The 18,477-nt window shown below is 39.5% G+C and overlaps 1 protein-coding gene across 1 annotated transcript in view; it reads right to left on the reverse strand.

The window, feature by feature from the left end:
* Positions 1-18,477, reverse strand: part of LOC149311197 (dermatan-sulfate epimerase) — a 48,418-nt gene that overhangs the window by 21,769 nt on the left and 8,172 nt on the right. Inside the window, exon 2 of the mRNA XM_089530536.1 lies at positions 3,726-4,194. Within this exon, the coding sequence (XP_089386662.1) occupies positions 3,726-4,141 (416 nt within the window). The 5' untranslated portion in view covers positions 4,142-4,194. The remainder of the gene's footprint in view (positions 1-3,725; positions 4,195-18,477) is intronic.

Raw genomic sequence — 18,477 nt, forward strand, 5'->3', positions numbered from 1 at the left:
GAGCTGTAGTCAAATAACCTATGGACAGCCATATGTTTCTGGCCCTTAAGACGGATCTCTTCCGGCAGGCCTTCCCAACCTACTTTCCTCTCCCCGAATATGAATATGACTTGATCGTGATCAATGTCTCTCTATCAGCCCAATTTTTATCTATTGTATTTTAGTGTTTTTAAATTATGATTATCCTATATTGTAATTTTATAATTGGGTTGGGGGGTTGGGAAGGGATTAGTTTTGAATTTTATTGTATTTTTAATGTATTTTTACTGTTGTGACCCGCCCAGATTCCTTCTATTATTATTATGTTTCTAACTTCTTTTATAAAATATCCTACTTGACAGGATTTTTTTAAAAAAAAACAGAATCATTGTTTTAGTTTCATGAGTGACATAACCACTCAGACCTCTAGCAAAAAGGTGGGAAAGATATAGAATTAAATTGAAAAAAATCTAAAAAGGAAGAAATGGAAGAAATAAACTAGACAAGCAGATGCCTACCAAACAAAACAAAACAAAACAAAAAAATGATGAAGTCACTGAATGACAAAGGTGAAGGCTGCATCTGCACTGCACAGATAATCCAGTTTGACACATTTTTAACTGCCATGGCTCAATGCTATGGAATTCTGGAATTGTAGTTTTGTGAGATATTTCATCTTCTCTGTCAGAGAGCTCTGGTGTCACAAAAAGCATTGAGCCATAGCGGTAAAAGTAGTGTCAAACTGATTATTTCTGCAGTGTGGATGTAGCAAGTCTTATGGACAGAAAATTAGACATTGGGTACATCTACACTGACAACTGAATCTAGGGCTGGCCTGGATCATTATGCCCTGGACTGACCACGATGGTAACCACATGCACTTGGATGAATCTAGTGGCATGCTATGTCATTGTGCACACAGAACAGCCAGGCCATCACCACATAAGGCCCATTGGCCATTCCCACTCAGTGCCACTTACACTGCAGCCTCACTGGCCAAGCAGCTCCCTGCAAGAGCCTGGCTGGCACCATCACTGAGATTGGAACAGAGCCCTCTGCTATGTACCAAGCAAATGTACAATTCTATTCTAGTCTACTGGAATGGAATTCAATTCAGGATTATTAAAAGCATCTCCTCCAAATTGGTCATTTTATGAAGTTCTAGGAAGAGAAAGTACAATTCAATAGGAAATGTATAAAGATGTATTGGAACATGATGGATCATAATAATCATAAAAAGGAATTGAAAGTGATAGCAAGTGTTGGTTGGATGTATGCTGAAATTAATGTTTTAACATGGCCAAAAAGGACTTTTAACTGTATGTTAAATTCTGTTCTTCTAGACCAATCTTAGCAATACAGACATGCTATTTGGCATCTCTAGTGGACTCGCTTTTTTTCTGAAATAATTTTGATAACTAGCAACACTTCACTAATGTTTCCCTAAAATAAATGCACAAGGGCTGGTATCTTGTTAGTGAAATACACATCAGTAAATCACACTACTCATGCAGGGTGAGTTATTTGCCATGGCACAACAGCCATATTTTGCTGCCAGTGGTGAAAGTGAAATGGCATCAAGTCAATCATGTGTTGTTATTTGGCATTGGGGTTCCATAATGCTTCTGTAGTGTATCTCTGTATATTTATGCTATGCTGAGGGGGTGCTGGACTCAGCCAAGGTGAGAAAGGCATAAAAATTGAGAGACATGTACCAAGGAATTTGGGGCCTAAATATTCTAAAGGCACCAGATCTCACCTGCTCTTGAAAGCTAGGCAGAGTCAGCACTGGTTAGTATTTGGATGGCTGATTGTCAATGAATACCAGGTGTTGTTCAGAGAAAGGAACTGGCAGAACCACCTAAGAAATTCCCATGAAATTCATGGAGTCATCGTAAATTGAAAGATGACTTGAAACACACATACACTATTTATTTAGTGCCAAGTGTTCTTTTTTTACTTCCAAATTAATATGTCTTTATTAAGGTGCAGAAAATCTAACTCCTATCGCTAGCCACAAAATAAATGCTAGGCTCAGATCAAGACTTTTGTCTTATATAGATATTCTGCTTTGGTGTCTATTAAACACACTTCTCTGTCAAAGACTTAGCTGAAAGCATTGTTTATATGAAAAAGCAATATTTACTACTGGGATTCTATGCTTCCAGATATTCAATACAATATAAAAAAAAGGGTGGATAACATTTGGCTCTCCATGTATCTTGGACCACAGCTCTCATAAACTTTTACTATCAGTGAGGGTTGGTGGGCCTAATGGGAGTTGTATCACTGGCCAAGCTTGAAGAGATGAAGACTTCCCACATTTACTATACACTGAATATATAGACACTTACTGAATATATGATATTTCCAAAATATTTTGAATATCATATAATAATAATAATAATAATAATAAATATGTATATTTCCCACCTCTCCCTATACCATTAATGCGTCATTAGTGCACTGTGGCATGCCCATGATGCAAGTGTGGCACCACGATGTGTGGACGCTGCCGCCCTGTGTGGACGGGTGGCCGCCATAATGGGGCCACCACCATGCGCTAGGGTTCAGGATCATGCGGATGCTGCGTGCTCTCGAACCCTAGTTACGGCCTGATGATGGCATTTCCCGCCCATCTGTCTCGATCCTTTGATTACTTTTTATATACAAACACATGCAGGGATCTAATTACTTTCCTAGTATGTATAATAAATGAAGGCTTCATCCAAACTACATAAATTTTGACACTACTTTAACAGCCATCTGGGAATTGTATTTTCTTGTGGCACCAGAATTCTCTGACAGAGAAGGTTAAATGTCTCACAAAACTACAATTCCCAGAATTCCACAGCACTGAACCATGGTGTCAAAATGGATTATTTCTGCAGGATGGATGCAGCCAAAAAATAAGAAAAAAAATTCCAATTAACTAGAACCATAAATGTAACCGGGAAAAACTATCTATACAAAAGGATAGCTTGGTGGCCAAATATGCAGTCAATTGATGTAAAATGGCAGCCATCCTAATATTAGCTTGTCATAACCTAGACAACATACTCTTGTATCAGTAACATAAACTCCTATAGAAGTCCACACCCACTGTGACAAACTAGCATAAATGCTGAAATGGTTGGGTTTTTTTTACCTACTATTCATGAAACCACAAAACTATTATTACATTCAAGGAGATCCCTCCTGTTATGATGATTAAATAAAGTGTTTATATTAAAAAATCAAGTTTAACCTGAATTACTGATTGTATAAGAAAAATAACTGAACCACCATATAGACTGGAGTATAGTAATGCTGGTCCAGACGACCTCTCGAGGGATAACAGCCAAATAGGAGAATATTATTCAATAGAAAAACAGGAGTACCCAATTTAGACAGGAAACAGGTTCCACAGATCAAAGATTTAAAGTTGCTGGGGGGCGGTTTGCCTCCTAAAATGGAAGAATTAGGTTAAGTATGCCTGTTTAAGTATGTGAATAACATCATATATATATTTTAGAAAATGCTGTAAGATTCTGTTCATGGTTTTTTTAGGTACAGGTATTGGATAATACTTGTTTTCTGAAAGCACATTAAGAAAGGAAAACACATTAAGAAAGGAAGCCGGAATTTTCTACCACTTTACTTGATCTCTCTCTCTCTCTCTCTCTCTCTCTCATATCATACTGTTTTCACATCATTCTAATCTGAACAGATTAATTTTGCACTTTAAAAAAAGGACAAAAATATACCAACTAGGCTGAGCCGCCATTCTTTCCATGTAATCTTTGGCCATGTTGATGGCTTCCATGTTCTCAGGATAAAGTATACAGAACATTGCCAGGGCGCCCAAGTTGTTGCCGTAAATTTCATTCCATCGAGCACTGAAGTCATTGGGATCCCAGGGAGGAAGGTATTCCAAAGGATTTGACAGCATGATCTGTACAGCTTCAACCAACCGCACTGCGATGTGTTGGTGTGTAGTAGTGGCCTTGGCTCGCAAATCTGGCATCTCATCTCTAGAAAAGTAGAGCATTGGGTAGCTATCGTAGTTGGCATTAACGAAGGGAACCACAGTGCTCCAAGTTTTGTTGGTGCAGTAGACTACTGCAAAGCAAACCATATATACGAAAAACACACTAGGAGCCCCCCGTGTGTGAGTCCTCATTGTGGCATTAGAGCTCCAGGTCTCAATGGCAGTCGAACCATCTTTGAAGGAGCCTAGACAGCAAAAACAAGAATAGAAAGGTAATTAATCCTAAATCAAAATTAGAAGTAGAAACATCATTCACATATACTTCAGATCCTTGCAATGCCTAAATTAGCACTTGATATAATTTATAATAATCCTGCATTTACATGTCAAATATTGAAATGAAACATAACCAACAGAATTTTATGACACTGAAAGGCACTCCCACGGCATACAGTACTTGCAAATTTGCCACACATAATGATGTACACAGAAAATACCTCATACCTTATCCATACACAGAGGAAATGAATCCAGTATGTCAGTCTCTTACCCTTCCTTCCTCCCTGCTCACACACACACAACCAGAAAACCAGAAAAGAAACAACAGAATCTACCTGTTTGGTGATGATTTCTTTGAGCGGTGGATAGGAGGACTGCTTGGAGAACCAGAGACATCCAAGAAGAAATCTTTCACTTGACACAAATTTTATGATCTAAGCTATAAAACATTTTGATACTACTTGAGAGGTACAATATTTGACAGGGGACAGAGCTGGTGGACATATGTACATTCAACATCGTGGTAAGCATAACTATAAGCTGCTGCCAGGTAGGTCAATGGAAAAGGAAAATGCAAGAGAATAGAAGAGTTGGTGATCTAAGTGCCATCATGGAAAGACCTAAATGACTTTCACAAAGACCAGCATGTCTTTTCAGCATACTGCTGACAACAAAGATGTGATTTGATTTATAAATTTAAAAAATTCTGTGCTTTCTGGTCTGGTTTATGTGGTGAGCTATAACTGACTGCAAAGAATACATATCCTTGTCATAGTCATGGGAGAAGCCAGTTAACTATGCTGACCTTCGTGGAAATACTTGAGATTAAACCATCCCTTTTGACAACGTAAAATGCAATATTACTAGAAATGGAAAAGCATATTGTTTCCATGAGTTCTACCTTTTTTCTGCTAACAACTTTCCCCAGTTTCTCCCTTTGTACTAGCAGTTAGGGTTAATAACCTATGCTGGTGCTAGCCAGTGTATGGGTATGCTGTACTGTGAACTGCCCAACTTTGTTTTGTTTTTCTGAAGGCATCCCATTATGGACAGATAGCACTAGGGATGGAAATTCTTGATTTTCCACTTCCCAACAGGTGTTGAGAAAAGGCATTGATATTTCTTCCCATACTGTCAAAGCATTCAGGGTATTTTTTTTCCTGCAAAGGATGGAAAACTCCCCACAAAGTTAAAAAATGGCACATTTTCAAAACAAAACAAAACAAAAAAAACCCTCATGCAGTTTCTTGTGTAACTTTTCTGAAGTACATGTGCACAGTTGCACGTCTGCTACCAGAAACAACTGTTTTATTTTGCACAATGATTTGAGAAAGAGAGAAAGATAACACAGGAATAGATGGATTAGATACCAGCAATTAATAAATCAAGGAGTACTGCATACTGGAGTTTTGGGGCTGTTTTTATAGTCTTGCTTGATAGAAGGGCCAAGGTATGGAGCAAAAATCACAATCAACCCCCTTTTACCCTCTAAGGAATCCCAAACAAAGGACTCTTTGGGCTCTGAGTCTATGCTCCCCTTCTTGTCAACTCAGATTCCCCAATTCTTTTTTCATCCCTGCTAATTTGCTACATCCCTGCCAAGGCCTCACCTCCCCTGTTCCCTCTTGCCTTTTACTGCCTTCTCTGGGCTGGTTTCTTGTGCAACTTGCTCCCTGAACAATCTGGGCTCTGAGTCTGAACTCCTTTCTTAACCTGCCTGCCTACTCTGATTCTCCTTCTCATACCTGCTCATTTGCTTCATCTCTGGCATGGCTGGTCCTCTCCTACCCCCTATCCCCTTTCTCTGCCACTCTTTCTCAGCTCATCGTCCAGAATCAGTGAACAGGCAGGTCAGAAAGGAGTGAAAAAAGGGGGGCATGGAGAGTTGCAATGGGCAAGGTGACAAGAGAGGACCATCCTTGGCAAGACTGAAGCAAATTACAAGAAAAAAACAGTCATCGTTTTTGTGGGTTTTTCAGGCTATGTGGCCATGTTCTAGAAGAGTTTATTCCTGACATTTTACCAGCATCTGTGGCTGGCATCTTCACAGAATGCTCTGAAGATGCCAGCCACAGATGCTGGCGAAATGTCAGGAATAAACTCTTCTAGAACATGGCCACATAGCCTGAAAAAACATGAAGAACTATGGATGCCAGCCATGAAAACTCACAGTCATAGTTTTCACAGTTAACGTGCACAACTTTAAGGCTTATCATTCAAATAATGCTCAACTCTTTTCTGTCCTTTTCAGTGTTGAGTCATTCAGATGTTTTAAAAATTGTGTCATTTTAGTAGTTACATGTACAAATTTGCCTTGGAGAGTTGCTCTGTATTCCAAAGCTATGGACAGAGTTGTGTTGTGTGCTGTGCTGAGAATAACAAAAAAGTTCCCGCAAGACGTGGGAACTTTCCAAGTGCTCTTTTTCTTTCTGCCAATTTGGTTGGGAACACCAAATTTTGACCACATTCAGGAAATTGTTGAATAGCCTTTCCCTCCCTACATAGCGCAGGGTGATCCGAATCCAGCCCCACTCTAGGTTAACTGTTCTAATATACAGACAACCTAAGTAGGCACAAAAAGATTTTTCTGCCTTCAAAACAGTTAAAATAGCCTAATGTAAACCATTTCTCACTGTGCTTGTACAAAAGGAGGAGGGGTAAGGAGGGAGAGTTTATGTTATTACCAGCCAACACTGTGCTGAATTGGCTGATGTTCACAGCTGTGGAGCAAAGAATCTGGAATGTGGGAGGTTTGCACAGGGGTCATTTAGAATTGTTGTATAAGGCCTCCAGTTGTGACATGCCTTCATTAAGAGGGAGGAAAAAGCAGAATAGGATTCTGGAAATATATCTGAAATAACTAGCCTTTAGGGCATGTGTGTTTTTAAAATCTTATTTAGATTAAAAGAATCTTTCCATTTGCATGTGGAGATTTACAGTCTACCACTAAAAAAGAGGGATGTTGGGGTGGGGACACATTTTCTACAACTGTATGCCTGTTTTAACAGGGTTGAAAATGGCAATCTTATAGTTTTAAAAAAACTGTTTAAATATAATCACATATACAAAAACCTTTCAAAACTACCAACCAATTCAACCTGGGCTTTAGATTTTAAAAGGCTAAGATCTCTGCGAGGAAAGTCTAAGAATTCCTGAAATTCTCAAGAGGGGAAAGGTTAGGGAAAGCAAGACCAAGAGAGATGGATTTATGTAAATAATGAACAGTAGTTTTTAATTATTAAAACCAGAACTAGGCTGAGGGCAAAGAAATGGCATTCAAGGCCTATTCCACAGTATTTTTCCTGAAGAAAAGCTGTTTCATAAAATTCAGAAAGAGGGGAAAGCATGTAAGAAGCTAATGTAAACAGAAGCCACACACAGAGATCAAGTTCTCTAAATCTGGTGGCCAAAAATTAAACTAATAAATTCATGTTCGAGCACAGGAATAAGGATTCAAGGGAAAATATTACACACATAACTAAATAGGCTTCTTCTGAAATTATCTGCATCCTTGGGGCATATAACCAGCTCAGAAAATTGCACAGAAAACATGCAAAGAATCTAAGTGCATGACCTAGTGGAAATAGCTGTATTGTTTCTATACATAGTGATATAATATATGCATTACTTCTTTAGTGATACACATATAAAACCAGTAGAAATGTTTTCTATTAATTATGAGCATTATGAGCATACAATGGAACCACCAATACTAATTATTGCAATTCATTTACATCCACATTGCAAAACTGAATTCCATATCGATTATAGAACATATTAGACATTATTTTTCTTCAAAGGCAATGAAAATAGTTTTCCTGCTATCCGGATAAAACTATGTCTGGCACAGAGCATGGAAACAATATGAACAATGACATCAGAGAAGACTGGGCCTCCAAGGATGGGCAGAATCATTTCTGAAAGGTGCCAAGATTAAGTGTCAAATGAATGAAACAGAATTCACAAGGAGAATTCGTGTGTGTGTGTGTGTGCGCGCGCATGCACACAGCTAGGGACTCGGAAATAAATGAGCTCCCTGAAACCTTGGAAGCAAAAGAGGAACCCAGCAGCTCTTTGCTTCCTTCCCAAGGCTTCAGAGAAGTCCCCGGACCTCTCTGAATCCTTAGGAAGGAAGAAGCAATGAACTCGCACTCCCCTGCCCTTGCAGCGCCTCAAACAGCCTGCTAGAGCTATTTGAGACTTTGGAAGGGAGACGTGTGAAAATACTAGTCCTCCCCACATTATTTGTGAATTTTTTACTTCCGCAGGGTCTTTTGCCCCTAACCCCCGTGAATACTGAGGGATAACTGTATAGCCTACAGCACCTGGCATTTGTTGCCAATCTCCCTTCCAATTCCTAACTGGGGCTGACTTGCTTAGCTTTGAAGATCAGATGGGATCTGGTGCCTTTCAGGTATTTACTGTGTATACGCATGTGTAAGTTTAGAAATTGTAGTTTAAAAAATTGACCTCCAAAAAACCTGAATCAACTTATCCATGGATCAATGTAAATAGTGGACTATAAACTCTTTTCAAAAAACAAACCATTCCTTTCTCTGAGTAGTGTGTTCAAAGGCAAGATCTTAAGTCCATCCCAGGACCACCTGAAAGAAGTGTGCACTCCTTATATTCTCTCTGCCATGGTAATGCTTCTGATTTTTGTAATGCCTTGGTAGGAAAATGGCAACTTCTCTTTCACCACACCAGCATGTGGTTGCCGTGGCCCTGATCTGGCATTAAAAGGGGTGGTCTCTACAGCCCGAGATAGTGACATCATTGCTTTCTGATTGTTCCATTTACACAAATTTTGTTACATGCAAAAAAAAAATATTAAACATATTGTGTATAAAATTACCTTCCGGCTATGTGTACAAGATGTACAAGGTGTATATGAAACATAAATGAATATTGTGTTTAGACTTGGGTCACATCTTCAAGGTATCTCATTATGTATATGCAAATATTCCAAAAATAGCTGGTTTCAAACACTTTGGGTAAGGGATACTTAGCCTATAGGCATAATTCTGTCCATTATGTTGTATGAAGTTTAACAAGAAGTCCACTGATGACAAATCACAGCAATGTTTCAGTAGCCAAACTAAAAACTGCCTCACTACAGTGGAGCATTCTTATCCATGGACTTGCCATCTGCAGATTTCAGCATCCACAGATGGCAAGCCCCCAGTTATCTCCAATGGCGGCACAGGTACATGACCGCATTGTCATTAGGGTCAGCCTCCAGTTGTTCTTAATAGTGGCACATGGCCATGTGTCCGTGCCACCACTGGGGACAACGGGGAGTGTCTCTAATGGCCATGTGCATCTGCCACTATTGGGGAAGTGGGAGTTGACATCCTGTGGATTTTGGTATTCATGGGGGTGGTCCGGAACGGATCCCCTGCAGATATCAAGGTCCCACTGTATTTAAATTCCTTGTTGATTCTCTTATCAAGATTGTTTACATTGATGTCAAGTGCACTTCCACCATGTTTGCATGCCAAAGGGAGCAATCTTAATGGAAAATGATAGATTAACTCCATTAAATTTGATCTAATATAAACTGGTTTATGCTGAAGGCTTCTTCTGAAGTAATCTAAGTAATGTACTATGCGAGCTAAGGGGATTCACCTAAATAATGATGGTCTCTTTTACAACTGGTGCCACATTATGGCATGCGCACGTGCGCACACACACACACTAATAAATGTTGCATCAGTGATATCCCAAAGGATCTGTTGTCTCATCTCACTCCCTGCTCACATCAAAGAATACTCCTCCCCCTTTAAAAAAAATGTGATAGAGGGAGCATGTTGGTACTAACGGAGCAGCAACCAAGGTATCTGTTTCTGTAGTTGTAACAGGTTAAATCTGGGCCCAGTTTTCCTATTTCCAACCTCTGTATGGAATCCTGTGTGTCATTTTTAATGATCTAATATGTGCTCTCAACTTAAGAAGAATTAGAAATGGATGGTTTTTTTTTCTGTGTATGAACTCCAGAGTCTTATTCCAGGCTTTTGGTTTTGAAAAGACTGGCCATGTTAAGTCCTAAAGCCGATTGTTGCTCTCAACATAAGTCCAGTGAATCAGTGGCTTGTTAAGTCAACACTTAGCATAAACCCGAGTTCTTCAATTTTCTACTCTTAACTAGGAGCAGCAATTGGGTTATTGTATATATTCTTAACTAAATATGCTCACAAATTTAAAACAGTACTAAGAGCCAAAGCAGACCCCTTTGAGCGCTGGGTTGGGGCCACAGCAACTACACGCCACACCCCATTTTGCTGGCTTTTCCACTACAGTGGTGGCTTTTGGGTGTTTCTATGGTGTGTGGCATATAAACGCTGTGCTGCTGGAGTGCCGTAACATTTCCTGCCAAGTGCTCAGGCGGGTAGTGTGAGATCAGCTTGGTGTTGGTGTTGGGGTGTGCACCATCTAAACAACATGCCCCCACACTGCCCCAAAGCTGGTGTATTGTGCCAGTCTGCTTCGCCAATAAGTTACACTAAGTCCTTTTACAAAGAGCATACTGCCCTAAGAAGTAGGCATTCTTCTTCTCCTATATGGCACATATTTAACAGTTCTTCCACAAGTTATTTAAGAATAGGTATACATACTCCTTTCTTGCAGGCATTCTAATAAATTCTGGTTAGACATCTGTCAGAAATATTTTTGGTATGGTACATTCTGTTTCAAATTCCTTCTACCTTCCAAACATTTGGGGGTGGGGAATCACTCCTACAATTGTTGAACATTCCCAGGGCAGTCAGATACAGACACAAACACTGAAACAAGACATCAATCGCCTCAAGAAAAAGAATGAATATAAGTATTATGCCAGCTGTCATTTTACAAGATCTTCCCTGTTTCAGAGGGGTATGGAGAATTTCAAGATTTCTTTGAATGCATCAGTGCAGGGCTTCAGGACTTAGCTTACTTGAATAAGGTAAGCTAAAGAGCTTGTGCTCCTTCTTTTGAAAGTTATGTGCCACTGTCATTGTTTTCTAGCATTCCTAGCTTCTTGTGGTCAGAAAGCCTGCAAAAGCTCTACTGGTTTTGGATTTCAACTCCAGAACACCTGAGTATTAGCCATGCTTCTGAGCCTTTGGGAAGCTGAAGTCCCAAACTACCTCTAACCTTGAAGACTTAACATCACAGCCCTGTCTTTCCAGCTTTGCTCTTTGCTGACTGCATGAATGATCAGCAACTTTGTTGTTGCTTGTTGTTACAAGTAGTAATAAAATATACAAAATAAAAGTATCAAGAGAGATAAACAAGTGATTTTTAAGAATCATTGGACATTACAATGATTTCTGGTACTAAAGAGCAGAGATTTGAGATATGGAAGGCATGCATGGGGGAGTGGAGGTCTGGAAACAGAGCACTGGAACTTATGAGGAACAGAGCATTTCCACTAGCTCCATCAAAGGAGAAAGTAGTCTGGCAAGCCAACAGTGGTGAGAAATTCACCCAAGCAAGCAGTACCATCACAGGAGAGAGAAAGAGATTACAACTAGAGATCAGGCAATGAACTCAGGAAATTCAGTTCTGAATTGCTTAACATTTCCAAGGGTGTCATCACTCATAACAACCATGTGAATTGCAAGGTGTACAATCACAGTGAAGTAATCACTATATTAACATATTCTAAAGTTCATGCACAAGCTTGCAGGATATATAGGTTGAGCTGCCCTTATCTGAAATACTCCAAAAACCAAAAATTTTCATGGGTGACTAAAATAGTGACACTTCTGCTTTCTGATGGTTTAATGTACACAAACTTTGTTTCATGCAGGAAATTATTAAAAATGTTGCATAAAATTACCTTCAGGCTACTTGTATATGAAACATAAATGACAAGACATAGATTAGGGTTTCATTTCCAAGATATCTCATTATCTACATACTGTATTTGTAAATATAGATATTCCAAATAAATAAATAAATCCAAAATATGAAACACTTTTGTTCCCAAGCGTTTCAGATAAGGGAGACTCAATCTGTATTTTGTTTTTCCCTATGACCCCAAACCCATCAGATGAAAAGACAGGTGCCAAGATCCTACATCGGGAGATTGGGCATAAATTCCACTAAGGTAGAACTATGTCCTATCAGGCTGCATACAGCTCCTGAAACCCCCCAAAGTCCCCAAACCCTCAGTATTTATTTTTTTCAGGATGATTTTGGAGCATTTTTTTTTACCCCTGAACTGACCACCTCCTAAAAAACCACCCAAAGAAGTGGTGGTTTGCTTCCTCAATCCCCCAGAACCCACAAAATTCTTTTTAAATTATGGGGAATTGATGTTCAGGAGATTCCTCACCCCCAAACCAACCTGAAAGACCCAAAACTGCCTGCAAAACTTCCATGTCCAATGCCCCCAAATCAGCCAAAATGGTCACCCCAAAATTCATCAGTGTGAGCACTGGACAAGCACAGACAAGAACGGCCACCATCTCCTCTGCAGTAGGATTCTCCAGGACCTCGAGAGGATCCCAAGGAGGCCACAGAGAATCATAGAATTATAGGGCTGGAAGAGACCACAAAGTCCAATCACCTGCCATGCAGGATGACATTGTACATCCAGCACATAAATGAATGATTCTCAGCCACTCCCCACTGGCCAGTGAAATGCTGTGTTGGAAGGGGGCAGCATAAGTAAAGCAGGTTTTGAAGGGATTGTGCATTGTGCATAGGAAGTAGTCAATTCCTCCCTATGCAACTACCAGTACATGTACAGATACACACACACACACACACAGAGAGAGAGAGAGAGTACATAAATAAGGTCAGTCCTCCATATCCATAGATTCTGCATCCACAGATTCAACCATCATGAAATGAAAATATTAATTTTTTAAAAATCCAAAAAGCAAACCTTGATTTTGCCAAGATTAATTTTCTAGTTAAAAAAATAAAAATGAAAATGCTTTTAAAATACAACAAATTATTTTAGATTATCTTCAATTACCTTGTATCTACACATGGTATGAACGTAATACAAATGACATGATAACATCTATTTATTGAAAACAGTAGCAAAGCTTAAATGCCCAAAATAAACAAATGCTCAGTCACTATTTTATCAATTCTGAGAGACATATCAGAACAGAAAATATTCCCACAAGGTTCGGCTGGGCAAAACTGCAAAGCGTTCACCAATTAAACTGAAAAACATAAACTATAACTTCTGTATTGCAGACATCATCTTCGAAAAAATGTACTCTCCCTCCCCATGATTTGAAATGATGTTACATGTTTCCTCAATAATTTGTTTCTGGTTATTTGGCTGCCTTTTCGAAAGTGTAAACAGATCTTTCTAGGCACACATTTTGCAGTTTTTCCTTTTATGATTATGATAATAGCAGCTGTGAATTCTCCAAATATTACTAGACCACAATCTCAGAAAGACCACTCCCTATCAATTTGCTCGAGGGGTGCATACCGTACATAACATTCAGACTAGAGTAGTAGACACCAATGATCTTAGTCAAATGGACTTTTCACAAACGAGCAAAAATAATGTGACAGAGTAATTTTGTTCTTGAATTCCATCTACTGGGTCAGACAAGACTGCTCCCAAATTTCACTTCTGACAACAAAGCATAATACAGCTGGCCCTCCTTATCCACGGATTTTTTACCCACGGATTCAAGAATTCATGGCTTGAAAATATTTTTAAAAAGTATAAATTCCAAATAGCAAATCTTGATTTTGCCATTTTATTTATTTATTTATTTATTTATTGCTATTTAATTTAATTTAATGGGACTTCAGCATGGGACTTGAGCATCCATAGATTGTGTTATCCATGAGTGGTCCTGGAACCAAATCCCAACAGATTCTCTTACGCAGGGGATCTGTTACGGATCCCCCCCCATAAGGGAAATTCTGTGTATGCTCGAGCCCTATTCAAAAGAATGGGGCTTGTGCCCGTGGTGTGGTGCTCACGCCACAGGCGCGCACACCATTAACCCTTCTGGGGTGTGCTGATCATACTCCCCACGCGGCTTTCAGCATATGCTGAAATCCATAATTTTGGCTCCAAAACCGGCCATTGCCTTATACATGAGGTTGACTTATAATCAAATATATATGGTACTCTAGCAGCAATGTCCACCAGATGTTGCTATGTAGTTTGAAGGAAGATCAAATTCTCATATCACAAATCCCATAACATTCAGGTTAAGTTCATAGAATCATAGAATCTTAGAGTTGGAAGAGACCACTAGGGCCATCCAGTCCAACCCCCTGCCATGCAGGAAATCCAAATCAAAGCATCCCTGACAGATGGCCATCCAGCCTCTGTTTAAAGACCTCCAAGGAAGGAGACTCTATCACCTTCCGAGGAAGTGCATTCCACTGCCGAACAGCCCTTACTGTCAGGAAGTTCCTCCTAATGTTCAGGTGGAATCTCTTTTCCTGTAGCTTGCATCCATTGTTCCAGGTCCTGTTCTCTGGAGCAGCAGAGATTGATTGATTTCTCACTATCTTTGTTCTCCTAGTACATTAGTCCCTTGGCTTACCGTTCTGGACCCCCGCCCCCCCATTGATCCGGAAAATGTGTAAGCTGAAGTCCCATTCAATTGAATGGGGCTCGTGCTCGCGGTGTGGGAGAGCACGTGAACCACGGGCATGGGCGCACCATTCATTCTCCCATTGTATGGCTTCTGCGTAAGCAGGAAGTTGCATATGGGGTGCCTGCCTATGTCACGGGTGCACTGTATCTTCCTTTTTATTTCCACAGAAATTAAATTAAAGAAGAAATGATGATACAGCTGCACAGTGTGTTTGGATCAGTAATCCTTTATCTAGAACATCAGTTCTCAACCTGTGGGTGGGGGTCGAACTACGCTTTCACAGGGGTCATCTAAGACCATCGGAAAACACATAACAAAAATAATTTTATAGTTGGGGGTCACCACAACATGAGGAGCTGTATTAAAGGGTCGTGGCATTAGGAAGGTTGAGAACAACTGATCTAGAAGCACCCCTTGTTAGAGCTTACTTCGCAAGTGCTGCAGTACAACAACCTGTGTCTATTTCAGTTGTGTATGTTCTGTAGTCATGATGAGCATAGGAAGCCAGGAACCTGGTGGCCTGTCCATACTGAAGTGCTGGCTCTGGGACAAGTCATCCTTTTCCCTTGTGCTTCTCAGCATGGAGAAGGGGATGTTGCGGCACCTGGCATGTGAACTGCAAGCTCGGCTCAATTTGGGTTCAATCCAGCTGTTCACATGCCACAAAACCATGCACTCACCCCAGGTTTTAGGGGAAACACTGGGGTTTTCCTTGTCTTTGTCTACTCTGGGACAAAGTCCACTTAATGGGGAAAGCCCACAGTAGTCCACAGTAGTCCACCAGAAGTCACCATGCAAACAGTCAGCACCAGTCTCAAGATGAGCACAGGGTTTTTCACCTGCACAGTCAACCCCCTAGCCTCAGATTGCCTTCTCCCTACTCCTCTGTGGCTAATGGGATTTCCCTTTTCATATATATCTTTATTGCTGCCCTCAGGATGCTCCAAACTGTGCTTTGCCCTGTGGAGGCCACATGTGCCTTTCCCCAGAGGGACTCAAAACATTCATCTCCTGTTTCCTCTTGAATTTCCTTTCCCACTTAACTACCCTTCATCTTAACGGTGCCAACCTACACAATGTACCTGCTGTAGCTTTCATTCCTCCTTCTGCTAATGTCCCTCAACCTTCTCCTGTACAGAAAGAGCTGTGCTCACACATCCATCGTGTGCTGAGTTACAGATTTCTCTGCAGGCAGAAAATATTTTCACATGCTATTCCAGAAAAATGTCATTTCCCATGGATGCTATGGCCTTTATCTGGCTGGATGTTGTGGGGGTTCATGTATGTTATTTATTTTATTTAATAAAATATTTACATCACACTCTTTATCACAAGATTTCAAAGTGGAGGATGAATAAAATCAGTGTAAACAGTTTAAAATAATATTGAATTTAAAACAATGAAAGTATTTTTTTAAAGAATAAAAGCAAAATAGCTGGAATCTTGTAGGTGACATACCATATATACTTGACTATAAGTCGACCTCATGTATAAGTTAAGGGCAGGTTTTGGGACCAAAATTATGGTTTTTGATATGACCCATGGATAAATCAAGAGTAAAGTTTAGAGGCATCTAACAAAGGATGTAAAGGACGAAGCAAAGGAAAACAATGCCAAAGTACTTACAAAATTCCAGCAGGCATAACTGTTTGTGTTCATACTAAAGGCTGGATGGATGAGAAAATAAAGGGGGTTCACTGACTCCAGGGCAGATGACACTCTTGCCTTTCACCAGGGATTTGTTCCTTTTTTAACGAGAGTTAAAGCACAGTACCTACACTGACCCATGGTTAAACCGACTCAGGTCGACTCAGGTTTTTTTGGGTCAATTTTTTGACCTAAATTTCTAGACTTACACATGAGTATATGCATATAACCTGGGGTTACATAAGCATGTCTTTTTAAATTCATTTGTATATCAGGCAGGTTATAGATTAAAGCATAATATGACATATTCTTGCCTAATAAAATATTTTAAAAGCCCTCTTCCTGGTTACTAAAAGCATAAATAAGTATCTCCAATTATCATGATTTCATTACTTACTGTACAGTGTCCAAATCACGACTGTAGTTTTTACTACAAGTTGAGTCTCCCTTATCTAGCATTCTGAAATAAGAAATACTCTAAAATCCAAAACTTTTTTCATTTGTGGCTGAGATAGTGACATCTTTGCTTTCTGATAGTTTAGTGTACGCAAACTTTGGTTCATGCACAACATTAAAAAAATGTTTATAAAATTACTTTCAGGCTATGTGTATAAGTTATATATGAAATATAAATGAATTTTATGTTTAGACTTGAGTCCCATTTCCAAGATATCATTAAGTATTTGCAAACACACACTCCAAAATCCAGATATTAGATTTTCCAAATTGCTAGCCCAGTGAACAGAATTAGATTATTCACAAGAGTTAATTTTTAATATCAAAACTTAATTTTTAAAAGTCTATTTTCAATTTGATAACTATTTTATTCCCATTTTTCAGGTCTACAAAACTGTAGCAGATTCCACACTATGCTTTGCATATACAGTGCATTTTCTGCAAATATAACAGACAGAAAACAAGCATAAGCATTTTGTGAAATCAAAGGCTTTCATGGCTGGCATACATAATTTTTGTTGGTTTTTCAGGCTATGTGGCCATGTTTTAGAAGAGCTTATTCCTGACATTTCACCAGCATTTGTGGCTGGCATCTGCAGAGAAAGCATTCTCTAAAGATGCCAGCCACAGATGCTGGTGAAACGTTAGGACTAAACTCATCTAAAAAATGGCCACATAGCCTGAAAAACCCACAAAAAACTATAAACATTTTATTCTGACACCTTTAATAATCTCTGTTATTATTCAGCCACAGGAAGTTACCTAGTCTCTTGTGAAGCAAAGAGGTTTACACTGTATTATCCAATACTAAAGGGAAGAAGAAAAAAATCTAGAAGAGAATGGAGAGATTAATCTCCACCTATCTTTCAAGGATTCATACTGCAATCTTGAGATTGTTAGGAACAAATCCCAAATGATGAATAGCTGCCCTGTTTGTGCATGCCTTTATCACCAGCAGTGTTGCCAACAAGCCTCGGAGATAATTCCTGGAAATGTTTGTCCAAAACCCGCTGAATCCCCCCAGATCACACGGAATATTCAGTCACAATTCCCGGAAAATTCCCATAATGTTAAAATGGCAGATGTTTTGCAAATAAACGTAAACATAATTGAATAAAAATAATTGTAACTTATTTCAACCCTCAAAATCACCATTGAACCAAACAAAGAATCTTTCAGTCCTTTTAAGATATTCATTTTGACATGAAGGGGGTTCAGGAAGCTTTGTGCCAAATAGAAATGTGTTCGGCTGCAACCGCACTGTAGAAATAAATCCAGTTTGTCACCCTTTTAATTGCCATGGCTCAGTGCTAGGGAATCCTGGGAATTCTAGTTTTCAGAGACATTTAACCTTCTCTCTCAGCAAACTCTGGTGTGACAACAAACTACAATTCCCAGGATTTCATAGCACTGGGCCATGGCAGTAAAAACGGTATGAAACTGGATTGTCTCTGGAGTCTGGAGTGAAGATGCAACCTGAGTTGGGTCCAAGACACACTGGGAATTGTAGTTTTGTGAGAAAGAGCTCTGGTGCCACAATGAACTACAATTCCCATGCATCTGAGGAAA

The sequence above is a fragment of the Sceloporus occidentalis genome, unplaced genomic scaffold (genome assembly GCF_023333645.1).
Source record: "Sceloporus occidentalis isolate IW3139 unplaced genomic scaffold, rSceOcc1.0.p SCAF_6, whole genome shotgun sequence".
NCBI lineage: Eukaryota > Metazoa > Chordata > Lepidosauria > Squamata > Phrynosomatidae > Sceloporus > Sceloporus occidentalis.